This window comes from Candoia aspera, chromosome 1, assembly GCF_035149785.1.
Source record: "Candoia aspera isolate rCanAsp1 chromosome 1, rCanAsp1.hap2, whole genome shotgun sequence".
NCBI lineage: Eukaryota > Metazoa > Chordata > Lepidosauria > Squamata > Boidae > Candoia > Candoia aspera.
This window is the reverse complement of record NC_086153.1, coordinates 110,227,196-110,250,692: the sequence shown is the minus strand read 5'-3', so window position 1 is coordinate 110,250,692 and position 23,497 is coordinate 110,227,196. Positions and strand designations below refer to the sequence as shown.

The 23,497-nt window shown below is 41.0% G+C and overlaps 2 protein-coding genes and 1 long non-coding RNA gene across 3 annotated transcripts in view; 1 reads left to right on the top strand and 2 right to left on the bottom strand.

The window, feature by feature from the left end:
* The window catches only part of FAXC (failed axon connections homolog, metaxin like GST domain containing), a 29,250-nt gene extending 23,736 nt beyond the window's left edge, over nucleotides 1–5,514 (bottom strand). Inside the window, exon 1 of the mRNA XM_063291016.1 lies at nucleotides 5,261–5,514. Coding sequence (XP_063147086.1) covers nucleotides 5,261–5,514 — 254 coding nt within the window. The remainder of the gene's footprint in view (nucleotides 1–5,260) is intronic.
* A 138-nt stretch (nucleotides 5,515–5,652) lies between these two features.
* On the top strand, nucleotides 5,653–6,158 carry LOC134488545 (uncharacterized). Its single transcript, XR_010066979.1, has 2 exons — nucleotides 5,653–5,912; nucleotides 6,061–6,158. It is a non-coding gene; the product is annotated as an uncharacterized LOC134488545 (long non-coding RNA).
* Nucleotides 6,159–9,897: 3,739 nt separating this feature from the next.
* On the bottom strand, nucleotides 9,898–22,026 carry COQ3 (coenzyme Q3, methyltransferase). Its single transcript, XM_063311847.1, has 7 exons — nucleotides 21,856–22,026; nucleotides 19,978–20,083; nucleotides 14,030–14,173; nucleotides 13,406–13,505; nucleotides 12,093–12,335; nucleotides 11,344–11,503; nucleotides 9,898–10,265 (listed from the first exon to the last, which is right to left on the bottom strand). Exons 1-7 carry the CDS (start codon nucleotides 21,971–21,973, stop codon nucleotides 10,075–10,077), a joined length of 1,062 nt encoding a protein of 353 aa, XP_063167917.1. The 5' UTR covers nucleotides 21,974–22,026; the 3' UTR covers nucleotides 9,898–10,074.
* Nucleotides 22,027–23,497: the final 1,471 nt, after the last annotated feature.

The following is a 23,497-nucleotide window of genomic DNA, read 5'->3' as shown; positions in this document are numbered from 1 at the left end:
CTATTTTACTGTTTGTAATATTTCCATGACCTCATCACATTGACCATATAGCTATTTCTGTTTTATTTCTTCACTTTATGTTGTATGCTTTAAATTTTTGTATTGTTTTTAGTAGAACTCTGGTCCATGGTCACAGTATAGTCTGAACCGTCATAGAAAAGGGGCGGGGTTTGCTTTTGTCAGTCCCATTCCCCTTTGCTTACCCCTGCAGACTTTGACAGAGAGTCTTTCAGTGCCTCTCCAAGAGTTTCCATAAAACTCACTTTTAATGTGATTGAAAGATAAAATCATTAAATATATGGGAAATAATAATTAATTCTACTCAAGTAAATGCAAATTCCAATTAGACAAAATTTAGTTTTTGCATAGCTGCACCCACTTATTTGCCCTGGTCCTGCCTACTTTTGGAATGTGGCTCCTGGCAGTCACTCCAAGCCCAGCTATAGTTCTTGGTCTGAAAAAAGTTGAGTGTTTCTTCTATCTAGCATTGTCTCCAATATTTGCAGCTTATTGGACAAAACTACCTCAGTTAATACACAATGAAAACTGTTCTGAAGAGAAGTCTGAACTTTAAAACATTGTGATTTGTGAACAGTAACTGAACTGATACTGGATATAAAGTAATTATATGGCTTGGCTCCTGTTCCCAGCTTTTGCTACGTATTTAAAAAATTGCAATTAGTCATACTGGTTGACACAGAAAGATGAGAGTAGGAAAAACAACAACAACAGACTTTTATCAGTGCCCATAACACTATCCCAACCTAGGAAGAAAGCTCTCAATGTCTTCCAGAATTTCTTCCTTTTTTCAAGGGTGGTGCTAAACCCAAAGAGAAAGAGGCTGGACACAATGGAGGCTGCTAATGGAGTTCAAACAGTTTCCTATTGATGGACAATTATCATACAAACAAAGAGAAAACAGATTTCCCCAGTACAGTACTGACTTTTGATGATGGGGTATGTAGTACAGCATATCTGGTGGTCTTTAAAATGAGGAAAGGCTGATTATTCCAAACTTGCACAGCCATTCACAGCTGAAAAACTGTGAAGGAAAAGCCTTTTGTCTTGTTCTGTTTTCACCCCCCCCCCACCTTTTCTCCCCATTTTAAAGGAAATGGAAAAATCTGTTGTTAAACATCACATGTATCTCATATTTACTGCATATATTGTAACTTGGTTAGTATGCAAGTGTATAGAAATCACATTGCCACAGTTCTGTAGAGGATCTTGTGCTGCTTCCATTAATTCAGTGGAGATCATGGGAAATCTTGTAGTGGGCCTCTATTCCTCTATGCCTAACCAATAGGGCAGCTAAGCAGGTTTAGGCCTAATTACTGTTTGCATCTTCAGCAAAGGATCGTTACCTTGTCGTGGTGCTGGAGCTTGAGCACCTCAATGATGCCATGAGCTAAACCGTGAAGGGCCACCCAAGACGGGAAGGTCATGACAGAGAGGTCAGACTAAATGCGATCCCTGGGGAAGGTAATGGCAACCACCCCAGTATTCTTGCCGTGAAAACTAAATGGATCAGTACAACCAGAGATATGTCGGTATACCATCGGAAGATGAGACCCCCAGGTCGGAAGATGGTCAAAATGCTACTGGGGAGGAACAGAGGATGAGTTCAACTAGCCCCAGACATGATGATGCAGCTAGCTCAAAGCCGAAAGAATGGCTAGCGGCCGATGGTGCTGGTGCTGAACGGCAAATCCCATGTTCTAAGGATTAACACACCATTGGAACCTGGAATGTAAGATCTATGAGCCAGGGCAAATTGGATGTGGTTATTGGTGAGATGTCAAGATTAAAGATAGACATTTTGGGCGTCAGTGAACTGAAATGGACTGGAATGGGCCACTTCACATCAAATGACCACCAGATCTACTACTGTGGACAAGAGGACCACAGAAGAAATGGAGTAGCCTTCATAATTAATAGTAAAGTGGCTAAAGCAGTGCTTGGATACAATCCAAAAAACGACAGAATGATCTCAATTCAAATTCAGGGCAAGCCATCTAACATCACAGTGATCCAAATATACGCCCCAACCACAGATGCTGAAGAAGCTGAAGTAGAGCAGTTCTATGAGGATCTGCAGCACCTACTGGACAACACGCCTAAAAGAGATGTTATTTTCATCACGGGAGACTGGAATGCTAAGGTGGGCAGTCAAATGACACCTGGAATTACAGGTAAGCATGGCCTGGGAGAACAAAACGAAGCAGGACATAGGCTGATAGAATTTTGCCAAGACAACTCACTCTGCATAAAACACTCTCTTCCAACAACCTAAGAGACGGCTTTATACATGGACTTCACCAGATGGACAACACCGAAATCAGATTGACTACATCCTTTGCAGCCAAAGATGGCGGACATCTATACAGTCAGTAAAAACAAGACCTGGAGCTGACTGTAGTTCAGATCACAAACTTCTTATTGCACAATTTAGGATCAGACTCAAGAGATTAGGGAAGACCCACAGATCAGCTAGATAGGAGCTCACTAATATTCCTAAGGAATATGCAGTGGAGGTGAAGAATCGATTTAAGGGACTGGAGTTAGTAGATAGGGTCCTGGAAGAACTAGGGACAGAAGTTCGCAACATTGTTCAGGAGGCGGCAACAAAATACATCCCAAAGAAAGAGAAAACCAAGAAGGCAAAATGGCTGTCTGCTGAGACACTAGAAGTAGCCCAAGAAAGAAGGAAAGCAAAAGGCAACAGTGATAGGGGGAGATACACCCAATTAAATGCAAAATTCCAGAGGTTAGCCAGAAGAGATAAGGAATTATTTTTAAACAAACAATGCGTGGAAGTGGAAGAAGACAATAGAATAGGAAGGACAAGAGACCTCTTCCAGAAAATTAGAAACATCGGAGGTAAATTCCAGGCAAAAATGGGTATGATCAAAAACAAAGATGGCAAGGACCTAACAGAAGAAGAAGAGATCAAGAAAAGGTGGCAAAAATATACAGAAGACCTGTATAGGAAGGATAACAATATCGGGGATAGCTTTGATGGTGTGGTCAGTGAGCTAGAGCCAGACATCCTGAAGGGTGAGGTTGAATGGGCCTTAAGAAGCATTGCTAATAACAAGGCAGCAGGAGACGACGGCATCCCAGCTGAACTGTTCAAAATCTTGCAAGATGATGCTGTCAAGGTAATGCATGCTATATGTCAGCAAATTTGGAAAACACAAGAATGGCCATCAGATTGGAAAAAATCAACTTATATCCCCATACCAAAAAAGGGAAACGCTAAAGTATGTTCAAACTATTGAACAGTGGCACTCATCTCTCATGCCATTAAGGTAATGCTCAAGATCCTGCAAGGTAGACTTCAGCAATTCATGGAGCGAGAATTGCCAGATGTACAAGCTGGGTTTAGAAAAGGCAGAGGAATTAGGGACCAAATTGCCAATATCCGATGGATAATGGAAAAAGCCAGGGAGTTTCAGACAAACATCTATTTCTGTTTTATTGACTATTCTAAAACCTTTGACTGTGTGGACCATAACAAATTGTGGCAAGTTCTTAGTGGTATGGGGATACCAAGTCATCTTGTATGCCTCCTGAAGAATCTGTATAATGACCAAGTAGCAACAGTAAGAACAGACCACGGAACAACGGACTGGTTTAAGATTGGGAAAGGAGTACGGCAGGGCTGTATCCTCTCACCCTACCTATTCAACTTCTACGCAGAACACATCATGCGATGTGCTGGGCTTGAGGAATCCAAGGCTGGAGTTAAAATCTCTGGAAGAAACATTAACCATCTCAGATATGCAGATGATACCACTTGGATGGCTGAAAGCGAAGAGGAACTGAGGAGCCTTATGATGAAGGTGAAAGAAGAAAGTGCAAAAGCTGGCTTGCAGCTAAACCTCAAAAAAACCAAGATTATGGCAACCAGCTTGATTGATAACTGGCAAATAGAGGGAGAAAATGTAGAAGCAGTGAAAGACTTTGTATTTCTAGGTGCAAAGATTACTGCAGATGCTGACTGCAGCCAGGAAATCAGAAGACGCTTAATCCTTGGAAGAGGAGCAATGACCAATCTCGATAAAATAGTTAAGAGCAGAGACATCACACTGACGACAAAGGTCCACATAGTTAAAGCAATGGTGTTCCCCATAGTAACATATGGCTGCAAGAGCTGGACCATAAGGAAGGCTGAGAGAAGGAAGATCGATGCTTTTGAACTGTGGTGTTGGAGGAAAATTCTGAGAGTTCCTTGGCCTGCAAGAAGATCAAACCAGTCCATCCTCCAGGAAATAAAGCCAGACTGCTCACTTGAGGGAATGATATTCAAGGCAAAACTGAAATACTTTGGCCACACAATGAGAAGACAGGACACCCTGGAGAAGATGCTGATGCTAGGGAGAGTGGAGGGCAAAAGGAAGAGGGGCCGACCAAGGGCAAGGTGGATGGATGATATTCTAGAGGTAACGGACTCATCCCTGGGGGAGCTGGGGGTGTTGACGACTGACAGGAAGCTCTGGCGTGGGCTGGTCCATGAAGCCACGAAGAGTCGGAAGTGACTAAATGAATAAACAACAACTGTTTGCATGGGAGACCTTAAGGAATACAACAGCTGTTGCCTAGCCTGGGAAATTAAAAACATGTCCATTATTGCCAGAGAAAACTGCAAGGATGTGTCCATCAGAAGTGAAGATTGACTGGAAGACTTCAGTTTGTGTAAAAGTATTCATAACTACATCACCAAAAATGGTCCTCTAAACTAGGTCATATTGAACGCTGATTCTAAATGTTTTATGGGGATATTATTTCTTTTATAATTGATCTTCAATTTAAAAACATACAGGCCACAAATAAAGAAATATCCCTTCTAATCTAAATTAAGTAAATTAGTAATCCCGGTTTTATGAGGGTAATAGTTCACAAGAGATCATGGCAGTCTGCATATTACACTTTACCCTTTAATTCCAGAGTGCATTTTCCCACTACTAGAAAGGTGCCCTGCTTATGCACAGAGGCCCTGCACAGGGGCTTACTGCTGGCATCGAAACCAAGTTTAGGATTACAGAGCCCCCTCTTAAATTAAGGCCTGCATTCTTAAAGCGCGATCATCTGTATCCTATCCGTGTCAACCAATAACCCTGCACGTCTCCACCCTCCCCTTCCCGGCCCCCGTCAGAGAAATCTTGCTCTAAATGAAAACATAATCCTCACGACCGTTGCTCCTGCTGTGTTATCTGCATCTATGACTTCCTTCCAAAAACCCGGGTCTCTCGCTCACCTAATCGCCAGGAGTTCGTGGAACAGATAGGCAGCAGCGGCGAGCAGGGCCCCCCCAGTCAAATAAAGGGTTTTCTTCCACCACGAATCAGATCCCAGCCCTGCCATGATCCCGCCGTAATCCTGCAGTGGGAAAGCAATGATTTCCCCATAAAAGGAAAAGTGATCGTCGGGCCCCGCACACCAAAGGCTCTGATTCCTGCTTAGATCCACCACGCACGACCTGGATGAGGCGAAGCCAACCCCCCAGTGCATGCTGCGCGACGCGGGCGTTGCTGGCTCCCGTTTGCCCACGGATCGACGCCAGGGCCGTCTGCATGAGGGAGAAACCGGGCGGCGTCAAGATGCTGATGGCAGGGGCAAGCTGGGAGTTTAACAGTGGAGGAGGAGGAGAAAGAGAGAAAGGAGAGAGCGGCAGCAGCGGTGGCTCTGCCGAGTGTCCTTGGCGATCTCTGCAACATCAGCTCCACCATCACCAGCAGCGGCGGCACTTTTTCCCTGCAGCAATCTCTCGTCTTTATGTCTTCGCATGGAGGAGGGTGGGAGGTGATGTCATGGCTTTCAGTCTGCCTAAAAACCGAAGAGCAAGTCAAGTCCCCTCCGTGACAAATTAAATACGGAAGCTTTAACAGAGAGGAAGACAGAGGTCACTCGTAAGCGAAGGGCACGATTTAGGGATTGGTACTGGGCTATTGGGCACCGGGAAGGAAGGCCTGGTTGGGAGATCAGCATATATGCCGTTCCGGGGAAGTGAGGTTCTGTTCTATTGGTTCATTTTGTTGTTGTTGTTGTTTCCTGCAGCTTTGGCGGCATCAGCCGGGATTGTGTCACGTGGCTTCCACTCCAAGCGGTGAGCTGCATCCTCGAAGCGAAAAATAAAATCGCTTCTGTTTGGTACACCAACCCTTGTGTTTGAGTATGTACGCATTTCCATATTTTATGCAACCTATATCCCTCTATTTCTCTCCCTTTTGAGTTTTAATCACGGCCTTCATCTTAAGAGATTGAGTTTCCACTCTGCAGGATTTATGTTTGGCCAAATAAAATGTCATGGTGGATTGGGGAAACAAGATCACGCGGCCTGCAAGTTAGCAAGCAAGTAATTTTGAAAAGAGATCCCTTACAGTGAGGAAATGTTGTGAGGAGGAGGATATAAGCCATTCTCCAGTTCCAGTTCCTCCAAAAGCTTAGTATCAAGACTCATTGCAGCCATATGAAGGCAACTAGGTTTGTCTATTCCTGCACACCAAGCAGTTCGAAAACATGCAAATGTGAGTAGATTAATTGGTACCGCTTCGGCGGGAAGGTAACGGCGTTCCGTGAGTCATGCTGGCCACATGACCCGGAAGTGTCCTATGGACAACGCCGGCTCCAAGGCTTTGAAACGGAGATGAGCACCGCCCCCTAGAGTCGGACACGACTGGACTTTACGTCAAGGGAAACCTTTACCTTTACCTAGGTTTGTCTATAAGCTAATTTCCACCTCTCCCTCTTTTTATTTAAGAAATATTCTTTAAAAGATGCTTATACACAAAAGAATCAGATCCAAAAAGCCTCCACCCACTTCTGTAATTCTTGGCAGAGTCCTTGCACATAGAAAAACCATCATTCACATTCATCTGTATGAACAGATTGGGATATTTCTTGCAACATTTAGCCAAATTTGGACGAGATAAAAAATTGAGTATCCGAAACTCAAGACTTCCCGAGGCAAGCCCAAGAACACTTGGTCTGCTTCTCTTGCCTCTGTTGACTTCTTTATAGCAAGATCCCTGCCTGTGACTTAGAATATCTAACATCATCCAGCCGTCAGTGAGGTGAAAGAAAGCCTGTCCTATCCTCCTTATTTCAGCACAACCATAGAAAGATGCTACAAGAGGCTATATATCATTAATGAGCGTCCTGCCCCTGCTAGCGCATCTGTGTCAGCTTAACAGTGCCCTAAACAAAATAATAGGAGTGGAGGAGTATCATTCTTTACCTAGCAAACACATGGAGCAGTGTTTCTCAACCTTAGCAACTTTAAGATGTGTGGACTTCAACTCCCAGAATTCCCTAGCCAACATGGCTGGCTGAGGAATTCTGGGAGTTGAAGCCCACACATCTTAAAGTTGCTGAGGTTGAGAAACAGAGTATTTAATATTCTCTAGTGACGTAGTATTTTAATAGGGAAATTTCAATCTCCTCTCAACCTTTTACTCCCAAGGTAAATAGCTTGGTTTTGTTCTTTGGGTTACTGAGATGGATTTTATTTTGGCTTCCAAAATAATCCAGTGAAATAATCACCTGCTTCCAAGCACCTTTGGGACACTTTACTGTTTATTCCAGACAGGAAGAGATTACGTAGTTGAAACAGTTTCTAAGACTCAGATTGAAGGGACTGCTTCTAAGCCAAAATTCAAGCTAAGAACAAGACAGCATTACTGTGATGCCCCATTTCTCCCTGCTCTTGAGAACTAGGGAAGATTTATAGCAGAGCTGTGCCAGTATGCAGAAGTAGTTCTTCCTCACAATACTTAAATCCTAAAAGCTAATCTATTTAGGAAAGAAGCAAAAAGGGCTATATCTGCTCTTCCCTTGACTGCTGTAGTTTAAATATAAATAGCAATTGTAACTAAAGCACTATGAAATTAATATAGGCTTAATTAGTTTCTGGTTACCCTTGCTGAAGACAGCCTTTGGCAAGGAACACAGTCCATTCAATGCATGAGCTGAGCTGTTTCAGCAGACCAGAGCAGAGAATACTATAAAAATCTCCATTCAAGAAACTCATTGTAGTAACTTGGAAGTTTACTGAATAAATTTATCAGTTTAAACCTGGCAAACCGTTTCCCCTTGCAAGCAACTACTAAGTATACAGTCACTTGTCTTTTTCTTGCTATATATGGGTTCCATTACTCTAATTATTAGGCATCAGTGGCATTATCATAACCTCATATAAAATATTTATAATTGCTAATGCTTAAAAAGTTTGTGGCTTGCTCTTAAAACTTGAGAGGTGCAATGCAGATCTTAGGTCTTCTAAGACTATGCCTTAGCTATTGCTATTTTAAAAACATTTTTAAAATGGTCTGTAATTATTGTCTTTTCAAGGCAATATACTGCATCCTTTGTGAAGCATGTTTTCAATCCATGTTTTGCAACCCAAGGTTCTTAAAGCAGGTGACATCAATATCCAACAAAATAATTCCCAGCACTTTTGCAGCCAGGATACAATCTGAAGATGCAAAACACAAACACTGAACGCTTAAAATGTATTTCTCAGTGATGTAAGTCTGACTTGATCATTAATGATCTATTTGCTGGTATCATGGTTTCCTTCTGCCCATGAAGTAAAGTAACTATACATTCAAAGAAGCAAGCTATGATCATCTCCTACCAGCTAGGGCTTCCAGAATGCTTCCATTTAACACTCCATCACTACCTCCCACCATAAAGCAAAGATAGCTACTGAAACAGGTACAGAAAAAGTAAACATTACTTTTCTAACACAGAGAAAAACTCTGTGAAGGGAAGGAAGGTACCTTTTGTCAGACAGAAGATCAAAGATTTATATTCCCAATAGATAATTCACATGATGCATCCTATTTCCTTGTTCTGCTTTTCTACATCAAAGAATGTGTTTAGCATCTTTATGTGCATCAATGTCATGAACCAAAGCTGTTACAGATTCGGGTTCAAAGATCACACTAAGCCATGTTATCTTTGTTTTTTGTCTTAGCGTGGTATGTGAACTCAAATGTGGTTTAATAAAACTTGTTTAAAAACATTGGTATCATACAATGTACCAGCTAGCCACGTTATAGGATAGGTGTCTCCAACTTGTCTGGGTGGCACATACATTTTAAATCTCAATGACATGTCATGGGCACTTCTGCAACTAATTGCTCTGAGCTTTATCAATAAATACATAAATACACATGTATTCAGTTGCAAAGCACCAAATTAACAGGCCATCCCATTTATCTCCCCCCACACAAAGGACATTACTGTTGCTTATTTGTTTTTTTTTTTCTGAGTACATGGGCTGAAGCTGCCCATTATTTTTATTCCTAAGAAAGTGTATGAAGCCTGTTTGATCTGGCAGCAGTTTTAGAAATAAAGATGATGCTAGGGGCAGATGCTTTTTACACCATTCCAATGTCTGCCTTTTTGAGTTAAAAGATTTATTTTTTTTAGCTACAAAAGGCAGGTGAGGCTTGGCAGATTGATTTACCAGATCTGGGCTTCAAGAATCCAGATGGCCACTAGAGGACAACAAAGAGTTTTCTGCATCACTTTTCTGCCCTCTAGTGGTCATCGCAATTTTTGAAGCCCAGGTCTGGTAGCCTCTTTATTTCTCTACTGGCAGGTACTATAGCATCTCTGAGTATGTGGGTAACTTGGAGCAACAAGTTGCAAATTCTAGCCTCAAAAATTGGTCTCTACATGGAATTGAGACTATCTTTTATAGCTGTAATATACTCAAAGTTAACCCTGAATAAATAAAGAGGCAAAATTAGTGATGTGTATGATTTTACATTTAAAAATAAGCCCCCTGTTGAATTTGGGTAATGATTTCACAAATGGCAATGAAAACCAGTAATTCTAAAATCTTAAAAGCAATCATTCTGAGAATTATTTCATGCAGAATCTGACTTCCAGCAAATTACACAGAATATTTATTCACATATATCTGATATTACAAACAAATAATAAATCTACCATGTGGCAGCAAACACTTTCTCCAACACTTGAGGTTGCTTGCCCCTTTCTGATTACAGCTATTTATCACATCTTCTTCCGTGCTTCTGTAATAACTACAGACATTATGTCTTAGCTAGCAGTTCTGATGTTAGCTTCTGCTTGTTGATGCTCTGTGGAGGCTTCCTTCAGATCCAGTTGTTCTTGCATACTTGCTTTAATCGCATGGAGTGCATAGTTAATGCTAGTGCTTCCAATCCAGCTCCAGGATCCAAAAAGGGGGTTGTATAACATGCCTTTGACTACCTTAACTAAAAAACCATCTGCAGGGGAGGAAAAGAAAGGGGAGAGACTGAGGACAATTTTTAAAAAGAAGCTATCATTTATACTAAATGCTCCCAAGCTCTTGCAATATAATTCTGGCACAATGGTGAGATTACTACAGGCAGTCCTCATTTAGTGACCACAATTGGGACCCGCAGCTGTTGTTAAGTGAAGCAGTCACTAAGTGGGAAATCACATGCCCACAACTGTGCTTTTCTCTTCCCTAATTCCCGACCCTTTGGAAAGCTCACCCTGGCCCTGCTGGGATAACCAGCTCAAAACTGACAAGACTAATCAGAGATTAGAGATTATCCACATTACTATGGATCAGAGATAATTTCCATGTTAAAGTTGTCTGATTAAATGTTCTGCAAATTTAACATCAGCCCCCCTACTTTTTTTTTTTTGGCTTGTATTGACCTTAATCCAAATCAAGATTGCACTGTACTGCTTATTCATAATAATTTTGACGATTGTATTTAAATTGCATTGACAAAAAAGTCCAGATGGTACAACATGTGATCAACATTTTATAGATGCTGTGACCCCTGATGTAAGATGAGAAAAGCAATACAAGCCAAAAAAAAAAAAAAGTAGGGGGGCTGATTTTAAAATCGCAGAATATTTAATCAGACAACTTTAACATGGAATAAACCATGCCTTAGAAAAGCAAGATCTTCCCAACAAACATTTCTGTCTCTCCTCCCCAGAATAATCAACTTTATACAGATCACCTATGGATCAGCAATGACAAAAGTAGCAATTTAACTTATCTGGAAGGCACCAAACTGTGGTTACACCCTCCTTCAACTTGCAAATTTCCAGATGTACCGTGACTTCAACTCCCTGAATTCTCAACCAGTAGTACCAAGAGTGAGTTGGCTGAGCTAGAAGGCACCGGGTTGAATGAAGATGCACTACTACACAGACTACTAACTTTTCATTTTACAAAATCATCTGACTGAAGTGTGTTTTCTTTATGCTTTATGCATCTTTGCTATAGACAACTCAAAGTCAACTAGCAGTCATATTTAAAGGATGCTATTACCGCTTGCCTCCTTGGGACTTAATACGTACTCGATTCTAGGAGACGCTCTAACTCTTCAGGTGCTATGAACTTCTCCCAGTCATGAGTGCCTGCCGGAACAATGCCCAGTAATCTCTCAGCAAAAATAATGCCAAAAATATAGGAAAGCTGTGTTTTGTTGATTGTAGTAATAAAGAGGGAACCTTCAGGCTAATATAATACAAAGGGTCACTTGCAAGTTGGTTATTTATACAACTACCCACATCACCAATAAAAAAGCATACAAAGAATGTAGTTACCAGATTTTTTTAAAAAAAGAAAAAGTTAATACAAAAAGTTTAAATCAATTAGATCTGCATATGGATAAAAGAACTCTGCTAAAACAAAGTCTGAAAAAAGTACTCTAATGAAAAAAAAAGTTATGTAGTTGGAAAAAAAATGCTATTTGCCCTGATCCCTTGGGAAACATAGAATGCTGTACAAAATAAAATAAATGAAATTCATATTTATTCATCATTTAGATTTAGTCCTTATTATTAGTATTTATTTATTTATTCTTAGTTAAGCATTTAGTAGTTCTGTTGCCTGGATCAATATTTTCTGAACAGCAAAGGGCAAACTATGAAGATTCTGACTTTGTTCAGCCTAGATAATCAGAATCTGAAATACATTATCAACCAAATTCTACCTTGGAGCAATGAGCCACTAAAATAAAAGGAAACATACAGATAAATGCAAAAAGGTATTTACAATAAAAAAATATATCATTGAAATCTACTTTAACATTTTTTTAACTTACTTTCAACACTTCACCAAAGCATCTGATTAGCTTTTCAACATCAGCCACATGTTCTACTACTTCAGAAGCAACAATGATGTCAAATTTTTCTGATTCCTCTTCCACAATATCCTCTAGTGTACAGGTTCTGTACTGAATCCTCTTAGTAAGGACTGGATCAAATGATTTATGCAGTTCCGCTGTCCGAATGTTGTCTTCCAAAGGATCAATTCCAGTAACTGAAGCTCCCAGTCTACCTAGGGGCTAATATGATAAATATGTCATTTTCTCCTGCATTAAAACATGAAAAAGCCTCCATATCAGCTACAAATATGGCTAAAGTTACTTAAGCTTAAGATAAATGCTAATGCTTCCTTGCCTTCTAAAAAGAAATACTGCAATAATAAAATATGAATCCTAATATTTCATTATGGAACTTTTTAGTTGGTTATCCTCAGCATGCCTAAAAAGTTGTCTAAGGAACATTTTTTGGGTAGCCATGTTGACAATTACCTTTTCCTTTTTCTTAGACCAATTCTGCCTCTTATTTCATATTTGATTAAATGAAACAATTAAATATAATTATAATTCAGTTTAAATGGAAATTATAGTATTTAAGTATACCAATAACACTTTTAAAGAATTTAGAAAAAAAGTGCTATCTGCCCTAAGTTGCAATTTAACATCACTCAAATGAAGAGTAAGGCCCACTGAACCCAACAGAAGATAAAGTGATGGTAAATGTGGTGGAAAGTCCAATAAAGCAGAAGGATTTAGAGCCAACAATCCATACTGTAGCATTTGGGAAACATTTTATTGCCAAGAGATGCACAATTTCTGTGTTAGGAATCACACATGTGCATAGAGCCATTCTAATGCCCACACACCTTCACAAACACAGACACATGGTGTTCCCTTACATTTGCCCACATGCTTTCCTTCCTTAGTCCCCTTCGATCTCAGTAACCTACTGCAGATGGCAGAGCTCCCTCCCTCTGTAATCAGCAGTAGGGGAACCAGCTATCGAACCCCAGCCAGCCTCCTGACGAAGTTATTTGCTGGCTGGTAAGGATCAGGCTGCCTGGTTTCCTGCCCTAAATGGCAGCGTAAAACTCATGGCCTGTTTTTTGTTAGCTATCTGAACTGGGTAAAACACGAGAGAGATTCCCATCATGCTGAAAGCAAATGTTCTTGCAGATGCAAGAGAGAATTAACCTTAGCTAAACAGGGTTTTAAAATAAATAAAAAACAGTATTTAAAAGCTCAGTGCTTCCTCCTATTAATTAAAGACAGAAGACAAGAACATTAAACATCATCAAATGTGTAATTGCTACCTCAGAAAGCAATCCACCGCCACAGCCAACATCTAGGATCTTCATGCTAAAGAGAGGGCTTCCTAGCTGATGGTCATTTTTCATATTCAATACAGTATCTCTTACACAAAATATAAAACAAATATGATTTAATTAAAGCCAATAATACATTTGCATATTTTAAAACAAGTATGATTTAATTAAAACCAGTAATACATTTCCATATTACCAGAACCTCTATATTTTACTTTTAAAATTGTCATAAAGGGAAAAAATCAATTTAATATCAACTACACTTCGTTTTCAACATTCCCTATTACAATATTTACCACCACACACCTCCAGAAGCAACAGTTGCTCAGAAAAATAGCTGTAACTGATTAAAATATTCCCTAAATAAAATTATTACTGCCTTGCAAATTTTGGTGGTAAAACTCAGTGATTGACTTCTGAGTTAACATATAAACAGAACTGTACTACTTGTTTAATTTGCCAATAATTATACTTTACAGTTTTGGGATCAATACAATTTTTAATTAAGCAATAGTAACTAAGGCTATGCTTCAATTTCAAAAGATGATAATACTCACTAATTTCAAACTTCTGGCAAAAGCATGAAAACATCAACATATTTTTAAACTTTACCTAATGAAAGGCACTCTAATATCATTCATAGAATGAAGGGCTGCATATTCTCCATCTTCATCCCACCACTTGTGTGCCAACGGTTGGAATTTTTTCATTTCTTCTGCATCTACTGTTGTGCTGTATGGTTGACTTGTGAGTGACCTAAACATCAAAAGCTTCATCATGTCAGATAGTATTTAGCAAAAATGATTGAAAAGTGCAACAAGTAGCTTTGTGGAAAACGTCAATTTGTCAAACCCATACAGTATACAACTCTCAATACCTAGTTTCATTTCTTCAAAAAGTGGATGCAGATATATTCAGACTGCAGAAAGATCCAACTTCGAGTTGTTCTACTCATGAAAGTGATATCCAAGAAGATGCTGAGGTATTTAGGGCTTTTGTTTTATGGCAACACAACAGCAATATAAATATATATATATATGAATGAGAGAATGGAAACAGCAAAAGACAAGCTTCTCTTTCAAACTATCAATATTTTGGATTCCACAGTTCCACTGTCTGACAGAAGACAGTATTTCAGGCAATCCATAATTAATTAATACATTTAGTGTTATAACGTGATGACAGACATTGTCTTAAATAATTTAAAGGATGCAAACAAACTAGAATTAAATCTTACAATTAGGTAATGGAATCTCCATATTCAAGGAAAAACTACTGTGAGTTTGAATACCAGTGGGCACAGTAGGTGACCTTCAGGTCCTGTTTTTGAACGTCAAAAAAACATCTTGCCAACCTCAGGTTAGATGGACATTTGGTTAGGCTCAGCAAAATACTTCTTAAAGTCTTGTAATATCTATACCATGTATTGGAGATTGAAAGTTATTTTTATTTGCTAAACAACTCAAAGTTGTTTAGAATAATAATAATTAAAATGCAATACTGTATATATAATAATCAGTGGGTCTTCAGACACTGGCCCTCATTTCTGTTTTGGGTTAATGGCTTCATAGTTCATGCCATCCCCACCCCCAGCTACTTTCTGGGAATGCCTCACCTACTGTCTTTCTCCTAACCACAATGTGTGAGAGGCATATGGCTCTAACTATCCTAGGCCATGTTTCTGGTGTTTAAAAAATTAAAAGAAAAAGTGAATAATTTGAATAGGGCTACTTATTTTATTTATTATTTATTTTATTTATTTTATTTCATGTTACAAAATGACCAGTACGGTATAGTGGTTAAGGCAACGGGCTAGAAACCAGGAGGCTGTGAGTTCTAGTCCCACCTTAGGCATGAAAGCCGGCTGGGTGACCTTGGGTCAGTCCCTCTCTCTCAGCCCAACTCACCTCACAGGGTTGTTGTCGTGGGGAAAATAGGAGGAGAAAAGAGCATTAGGTACATTCACTGCCTTGAGTTAGTTATAAAAATAATAAAGGTGGGAAATAAATAAAATAAAATAAATAAAATAGAGCTACTTCCAGGCCTTCTTCAGCAAAGGATCGTTACCTTGTCGTGGTGCTGGAGCTTGAGCACCTCAATGATGCCATGAGCTAAACCGTGAAGGGCCACCCAAGACGGGAAAGTCATGACAGAGAGGTCAGACTAAATGCGATCCCTGGGGAAGGTAATGGCAACCCACCCCAGTATTCTTGCCGTGAAAACTAAATGGATCAGTACAACCAGAGATATGTCAGTATACCATCGGAAGATGAGACCCCCAGGTCGGAAGATGGTCAAAATGCTACTGGGGAGGAACAGAGGATGAGTTCAACTAGCCCCAGACGTGATGATGCAGCTAGCTCAAAGCCAAAAGGACGGCTAGCGGCCGACGGTGCTGGTGCTGAACGGCGAATCCGATGTTCTAAGGATCAACACACCATTGGAACCTGGAATGTAAGATCTATGAGCCAGGGCAAATTGGATGTGGTTATTGGTGAGATGTCAAGATTAAAGATAGACATTTTGGGCGTCAGTGAACTGAAATGGACTGGAATGGGCCACTTCACATCAAATGACCACCAGATCTACTACTGTGGACAAGAGGACCACAGAAGAAATGGAGTAGCCTTCATAATTAATAGTAAAGTGGCTAAAGCAGTGCTTGGATACAATCCAAAAAACGATAGAATGATCTCAATTCGAATTCAGGGCAAGCCATCTAACATCACAGTGATCCAAATATACGCCCCAATCACAAATGCTGAAGAAGCTGAAGTAGAGCAGTTCTATGAGGATCTGCAGCACCTACTGGACAACACGCCTAAAAGAGATGTTATTTTCATCACGGAAGACTGGAATGCTAAGGTGGGCAGTCAAATGACACCTGGAATTACAGGTAAGCATGGCCTGAGAGAACAAAACAAAGCAGGACATAGGCTAATAGAATTTTGCCAAGACAATTCACTCTGCATAACAAACACTCTCTTCCAACAACCTAAGAGACGGCTTTATACATGGACTTCACCAGATGGACAACGCCGAAATCAGATTGACTACATCCTTTGCAGCCAAAGGTGGCAGACATCTATACAGTCGGTAAAAACAAGACCTGGAGCTGACTGTAGTTCAGATCACGAACTTCTTATTGCACAATTTAGGATCAGACTCAAGAGATTAGGGAAGACCCACAGATCAGCTAGATAGGAGCTCACTAATATTCCTAAGGAATATGCAGTGGAGGTGAAGAATCGATTTAAGGGACTGGAGTTAGTAGATAGGGTCCTGGAAGAACTAGGGACAGAAGTTCGCAACGTTGTCCAGGAGGCGGCAACAAAATACATCCCAAAGAAAGAGAAAACCAAGAAGGCAAAATGGCTGTCTGCTGAGACACTAGAAGTAGCCCAAGAAAGAAGGAAAGCAAAAGGCAACAGTGATAGGGGGAGATACACCCAATTAAATGCAAAATTCCAGAGGTTAGCCAGAAGAGATAAGGAATTATTTTTAAACAAACAATGCATGGAAGTGGAAGAAGACAATAGAATAGGAAGGACAAGAGACCTCTTCCAGAAAATTAGAAACATCAGAGGTAAATTCCAGGCAAAAATGGGTTTGATCAAAAACAAAGATGGCAAGGACCTAACAGAAGAAGAAGAGATCAAGAAGGGGTGGCAAGAATATACAGAAGACCTGTATAGGAAGGATAACAATATCGGGGATAGCTTTGACGGTGTGGTCAGTGAGCTAGAGCCAAACATCCTGAAGAGTGAGGTTGAGTGGGCCTTAAGAAGCATTGCTAATAACAAGGCAGCAGGAGACGACGGCATCCCAGCTGAACTGTTCAAAATCTTGCAAGATGATGCTGTCAAGGTAATGCATGCTATATGTCAGCAAATTTGGAAAACACAAGAATGGCGATCAGATTGGAAAAAATCAACTTATATCCCCATACCAAAAAAGGGAAACACTAAAGAATGTTCAAACTATCGAACAGTGGCACTCATTTCACATGCCAGTAAGGTAATGCTCAAGATCCTGCAAGGTAGACTTCAGCAGTTCATGGAGCGAGAATTGCCAGATGTACAAGCTGGGTTTAGAAAAGGCAGAGGAATTAGGGACCAAATTGCCAATATCCGCTGGATAATGGAAAAAGCCAGGGAGTTTCAGAAAAACATCTCTTTCTGTTTTATTGACTATTCTAAAGCCTTTGACTGTGTGGACCATAAGAAATTGTGGCAAGTTCTTAGTGGTATGGGGATACCAAGTCATCTTGTATGCCTCCTGAAGAATCTGTATAACGACCAAGTAGCAACAGTAAGAACAGACCACGGAACAACGGACTGGTTTAAGATTGGGAAAGGAGTACGGCAGGGCTGTATCCTCTCACCCTACCTATTCAACTTGTATGCAGAACACATCATGCGACAAGCTGGGCTTGAGGAATCCAAGGCTGGAGTTAAAATCTCTGGAAGAAACATTAACAATCTCAGATATGCAGATGATACCACTTTGATGGCTGAAAGTGAAGAGGAACTGAGGAGCCTTATGATGAAGGTGAAAGAAGAAAGCGCAAAAGCTGGCTTGCAGCTAAACCTCAAAAAAACCAAGATTATGGCAACCAGCTTGATTGATAACTGGCAAATAGAGGGGGAAAATGTAGAAGCAGTGAAAGACTTTGTATTCCTAGGTGCAAAGATTACTGCAGATGCTGACTGCAGTCAGGAAATCAGAAGACGCTTAATCCTTGGGAGAAGAGCAATGACAAATCTCGATAAAATAGTTAAGAGCAGAGACATCACACTGACAACAAAGGCCCTCATAGTTAAAGCAATGGTGTTCCCCGTAGTAACATATGGCTGCGAGAGCTGGACCATAAGGAAGGCTGAGAGAAGGAAGATCGATGCTTTTGAACTGTGGTGTTGGAGGAAAATTCTGAGTGCCTTGGACTGCAAGAAGATCAAACCAGTCCATCCTCCAGGAAATAAAGCCAGACTGCTCAGTTGAGGGAATGATATTAAAGGCAAAAATGAAATACTTTGGCCACATAATGAGAAGACAGGACACCCTGGAGAAGTTGCTGATGCTAGGGAGAGTGGAGGGCAAAAGGAAGAGGGGCGAACCAAGGGCAAGGTGGATGGATGATATTCTAGAGGTGACGGACTCATCCCTGGGGGAGCTGGGGATGTTGACGACCGACAGGAAGCTCTGGCGTGGGCTGGTCCATGAAGTCACGAAGAGTCGGAAGCGACTAAACGAATAAACAGCAAAACTTCCAGGCCTTAGTATAAAAGCATATGGCTAGAAAATTTGGCCCTTTCTTGGAAAGAGAAACTCATTTCACAAGAGATAAACAAAACTTTCTTAGAAATAAAAAAGATTTATTATATCCCTCTTTTTAACTTTAACATGGAACCATTCCTTTTTGAAGCAGTGAAATAAAGAGCTGACTCAATAAAACAGCTGTTTCCAAATGCATTATAAAGGAAAAAAGAAATGAAAATAAGATGCAATGTTCTTCTTAGTCCACAAGTTATGTTAGCTTGTTCATTGCCCTAATGTCGCCATAGAAAGAAATTGGATGGCAAGTTCCAATTGACTATGATAGGCCACAAGAGAAAGAAAATATCTCATCCTCACAACTCTCTCTCTATATATATATGTATATACATACATACACACAGTATATGTACACCCACATGCACACTTATATATACATGGGTGAAATACATACCCTGTAGAGTTTGGACACAGAAATAAAAAATAACAGACTTACACAACCTTAGCCTATCACTATGTAAATGAAAGAGTCTTTAAGCAGAGTCAATTTATGTTGACTTCTCCAGGGATTCCTGGATATTCAAGCCATGTAACAGGAAGTTTGGGAATATGGAACACTCCCTCCCCGCCCTCACGTTTTCTACCTCCAGTCCAGCGACTTTGCCTCAGTTTTAAAAGGATTTTTTCTATACCCAGCAGAGGGAGGAGATAGGGTAAGTGATCTAGAACATGCATCTTTCCCTTGTGAGTTTGTGTATTGAGAATGTTTGCAGTCTTTCAGAGACAAGATGTGCATTGTGTGTCTGAATCTGCAGCTTGTACAAGCTACAGACACAACCACAAAAATATACAGTAAAGCATACTTGGTACAACACATTAAAACTAATATATAATGCTGCACCTGGCTGCATTTGTAACAGTTATTATGTTCCTATGTTGTGATGGCTTTTTTTTTCTTATAAGTAAATGACTGAGTTGTTTGAAGTAGGGCAGTATAGAAATGCTCTTATAGATACATATAGATATAATACAATAGCTCGCAGTCCATATGCCTTATTGTGATGCCTGGTTTGTTGGAAATTCTGGGACTTCAAGTCCCAATACGTCTAGAGGGCATTAGTTTAGTGCACTATAATTTCCTACATATGAAAACTACATAAAAAAAGAACAACTTGAATTGCCATTCTTATCAGAATGTTAATACAAATGGTAATTTATTATGAAGTACATTTTCCCATCAAAAATAATTATCAACAATCACCAGTAAATCAAATTATTGTACTTACATTTTGTTTCTCACTTTAGGCAAATTAACAAGTACGCCATAGTTTAACTGAACTTTCACATGGAAGGATTCTTGAAATATCTGATGAAGTTGACTATTGTGATTACCTGGTAAAAAGCAATACTTTTAGCTCACAGGTTTTCTAAAGAATGATTGTATGAAATGTGTATTTTTAAAGTCATCTAAAAATACACATTTGTTGAAGCCATAATAAATTAGCTTGTGACCACATATTAATTCCAATAATATATATCGGCTGACTAAAATCCATTAGCAAACCAGATTCCTCATTCCCCCAATTTCCCATTCATCCCTGAAATCTGCTCTAGATGCTTACAGGATGTATGTAGAAGGGACAGGAGACTGAATGGAATTCCATTTATGGAGCACTGGATGCAGTAAATCTTCTTCTAATATGCTAGAAGTGTACTGTGGAGTGATTGTCTTAATAATACATAGGGCACAGCTCTGTATACATTCCAGGTTTTTTATTTATTTTCTATCCCGCCTTTATTATTTTTATAAGTAACTCAAGGCGGCGAACATACCTAATACTCCTTCCTCCTCCTCTTTTCCCCACAACAGCAACCCTGTGAGGTGAGTTGGGCTGAGAGAGAGAGTGACTGGCCCAAGGTCACCCAGCTGGCTTTCATGCCTAAGGCGGGACTAGAACTCACAGTCTCCTGGTTTCTAGTCCAGCACCTTAACCACTAGACCAAACTAGCTTTAAAGAAACTACATTTAAACACTTTAACTGTATTTTTGAACAAAAATTATCAAGAAACCCAACACTGCACCTAATGTCACAAAAGCATGTTTCCATTCCTACAGTGGTTAAGATTCTTGGCCATACAGGTCCTGCTTCACTCACTCTCTCACTTCCAGTATTAAAATCAATAAACTAGTGACATACAGGTTAACAATGTGAAAAGACATTATCCAAAGGCAAAAGACAAACTTATCTCTCTTAATCTATTCCATTAGTATGCATTTGTACCAGTGGCTCAGCAACATAAACAGGTCTCTGCTCTGCAGCTTTAGGAAGGAAAGTATTGGCAGAAGTTAATCACAGGATTGTATGAGGTCTGAAAGATAGCCAGCACTTGGATGAATCAGAAGAGTATTTGGACTGACTGACCATGTTTACAAGCAAGAACGTTTTTCTTCCTTTGAAAAGGGAATGATGATCTGGATTTTTTCGTGTTATAACATGCAGGTAAGAATTTAATTTAATTTTTAAAATTTTTAAAATATGACTGCTCCACTATTTTTTCCTATCTATGACTGCAACTAAAAAAGTTGTTCACTTCAAATTTTTGGAAATTTTATTCCAGTCTGTCAACACATTCAAAAATATTACATTTTGTGTATCATTCTCATATTGCAAAGTGAAAAGTAGTGAAATACACATTTTAACCAATACAGGGATGTCACATAAGAAGAGGGTTTGCAAATGCCAATGGATCTACAAACTTTCCCCTAGGAATGTAACGGTTAAAAAGCAGACAAAAATGTCCATTAGGCAGAAAGGCAACAGATAATCGATTTTAAAGTGTGAAGGGCGGGGGGGGGGAGGAAAGTTTCTCTCAGGCCACTGTTAGATACAACACAAAGCACAACGCCCCATAGCAGGCACTGTGACCAACCCCTGACTCCATACTTCGGCTAGCCTTGCTACCTGATGCTTTCAGGCAGGCCAAACATCAGCACCCATAATCCCACAGGGCTGGCTCTCGGGAAAGTCTGCGGTTTTCCTCCTCCTCGGAGAATATGCAAGACCCAAAGGCCAGCAACCCAAATCTCCGGGCAGTTAGCTCGGCTGCAGGCGGCCGAGGTCGGGCCACTCACGATGGGGAGCGAGGAAAGGTTTCGGACTCACCCGATAATGCCCACAGATTCAGGGGGCGCCAACAGGCCGTCCGGCTTCCCGCCACATGGGGGCGAGGAACCCACAGCCGCCTCGCTCCCCGCAGCGAGCTCCTAGCCCAGCTCTCCATACGCTACGAAGGCCTCCTGGGTACCCGGAGTGGAAGGCGGGCGAGCGGGGAGGCTGGCTTGGCCGAGCGCAGTTCCGCCTCCGGGCTCCCGCTTGCCAATAGGCCTCGCTGTTTCTCGTCTCAGTCCGAGGCTAGCCGCCTGTTCCGGGGAGGAGAAATTCCGCCGTTCTTGGCTTTCCTCTAAATAACTTTGGAGGGAGAGTGGGAAAGCCCCGCTGGTCGTTGAAGGAGGAGGGACGGGCGGATGCCATACAAGCTTTTTTTCTGACCTCCAGGTCATCTACCAGACTGCAGTTTGGGAGGCGAGCTGGACGCCAGAACCCCAAGCGTAGCAGAGCTTCCCTCCAACCGGAGCAAACGTGCTCAGTTTTAGCGAATAACTAGAGCCTGCCTGCAGCTGCTCTGGACACTGGAGAGCAAAAAGTGGGAGCGGTACAATGTAGTTACAGGAGTAAGGGGATTGGACCTGGAGACCACGGATCTCCTCGGGTGGCTCACGGCCTTTCAGACCAAACGACTCCCAAAGTGATTGTTACAAGCTTAAAATGAAGGGAGGATGCACCCACGTAGTCCGACTCGACCTTTCGAGAGAAAAAGCGGCTTATAAATGCAGTAATGAATAAATAAAAATGAAGTAACCGTGCGAAGATACCAATAGATCCTTTATAGTACAATAAACCCTCAGGGGTTTTCCCCCACACCTCCAGACGGGAGGAAAGCACTAGCTTGGAGCATCGCTGCCCCCACGTCGTTCTTGCCGGCTTCTAAATCGACGCACGGAGGGCTAACGACCCGTGCTTTGTGGAGAAAAGAACGGCCAAGGGCGACAGGGATCACCCGGTGGGATGCAGCTGCACAGGTTACCAGTAAGAACAACTATGTAGAATCTCAAGGTCGCTTAGTGAGGCTCTCTTCTCTCCAGCAGTTAAAGCAGAGCCCCTTGGCCAGATGGGAGGGGGCAGTCCTGCAGAGGGTCGAGGGGAATCCTGGAGGTGGCTGAGCTTCCCGACCAACTCTAGGGCAAATCAGTGTTCGCAGAGGAGATTGCGTTGCGCAGTAGGTAACATCACTTCAGCTTCAGACCGGCTGAAATGTAAGCAAGCACGAAGATTGGAGGCTCTGTCGTGAGAACTTGGGAAAGCCAGCGTTGTGTAGTGGTTAAGGTTAAAACTTTGAGTAGAGAGACCCATCTTCTGGGTCCATCTCACAGAAGCTTCCTTAGTGACTTTGGGCCGGTCACTCCCAGCTTAACCTACCTCGTGGAGTGGGGTGCGTGGGGGAATAGATATAAGCGCATACCAAATAAAAAATTAGTAAGCCATTTCAGTCCTGGAACAAAGATTGTACGTGGATGAGGTAGGCAAGGGTGCATTTAGGAATGCGAGAAATGGTTATCTATGGTCTTTCTCTGGTTTTTATACCACTATATAAATTAACTCTTATGTGGGCTGGTTTTAAGATACGGAGTCTATTGATTTGTTTTTTTAATAAATTGCCTGGAGTCTTGGAAGCTGAATATACTGT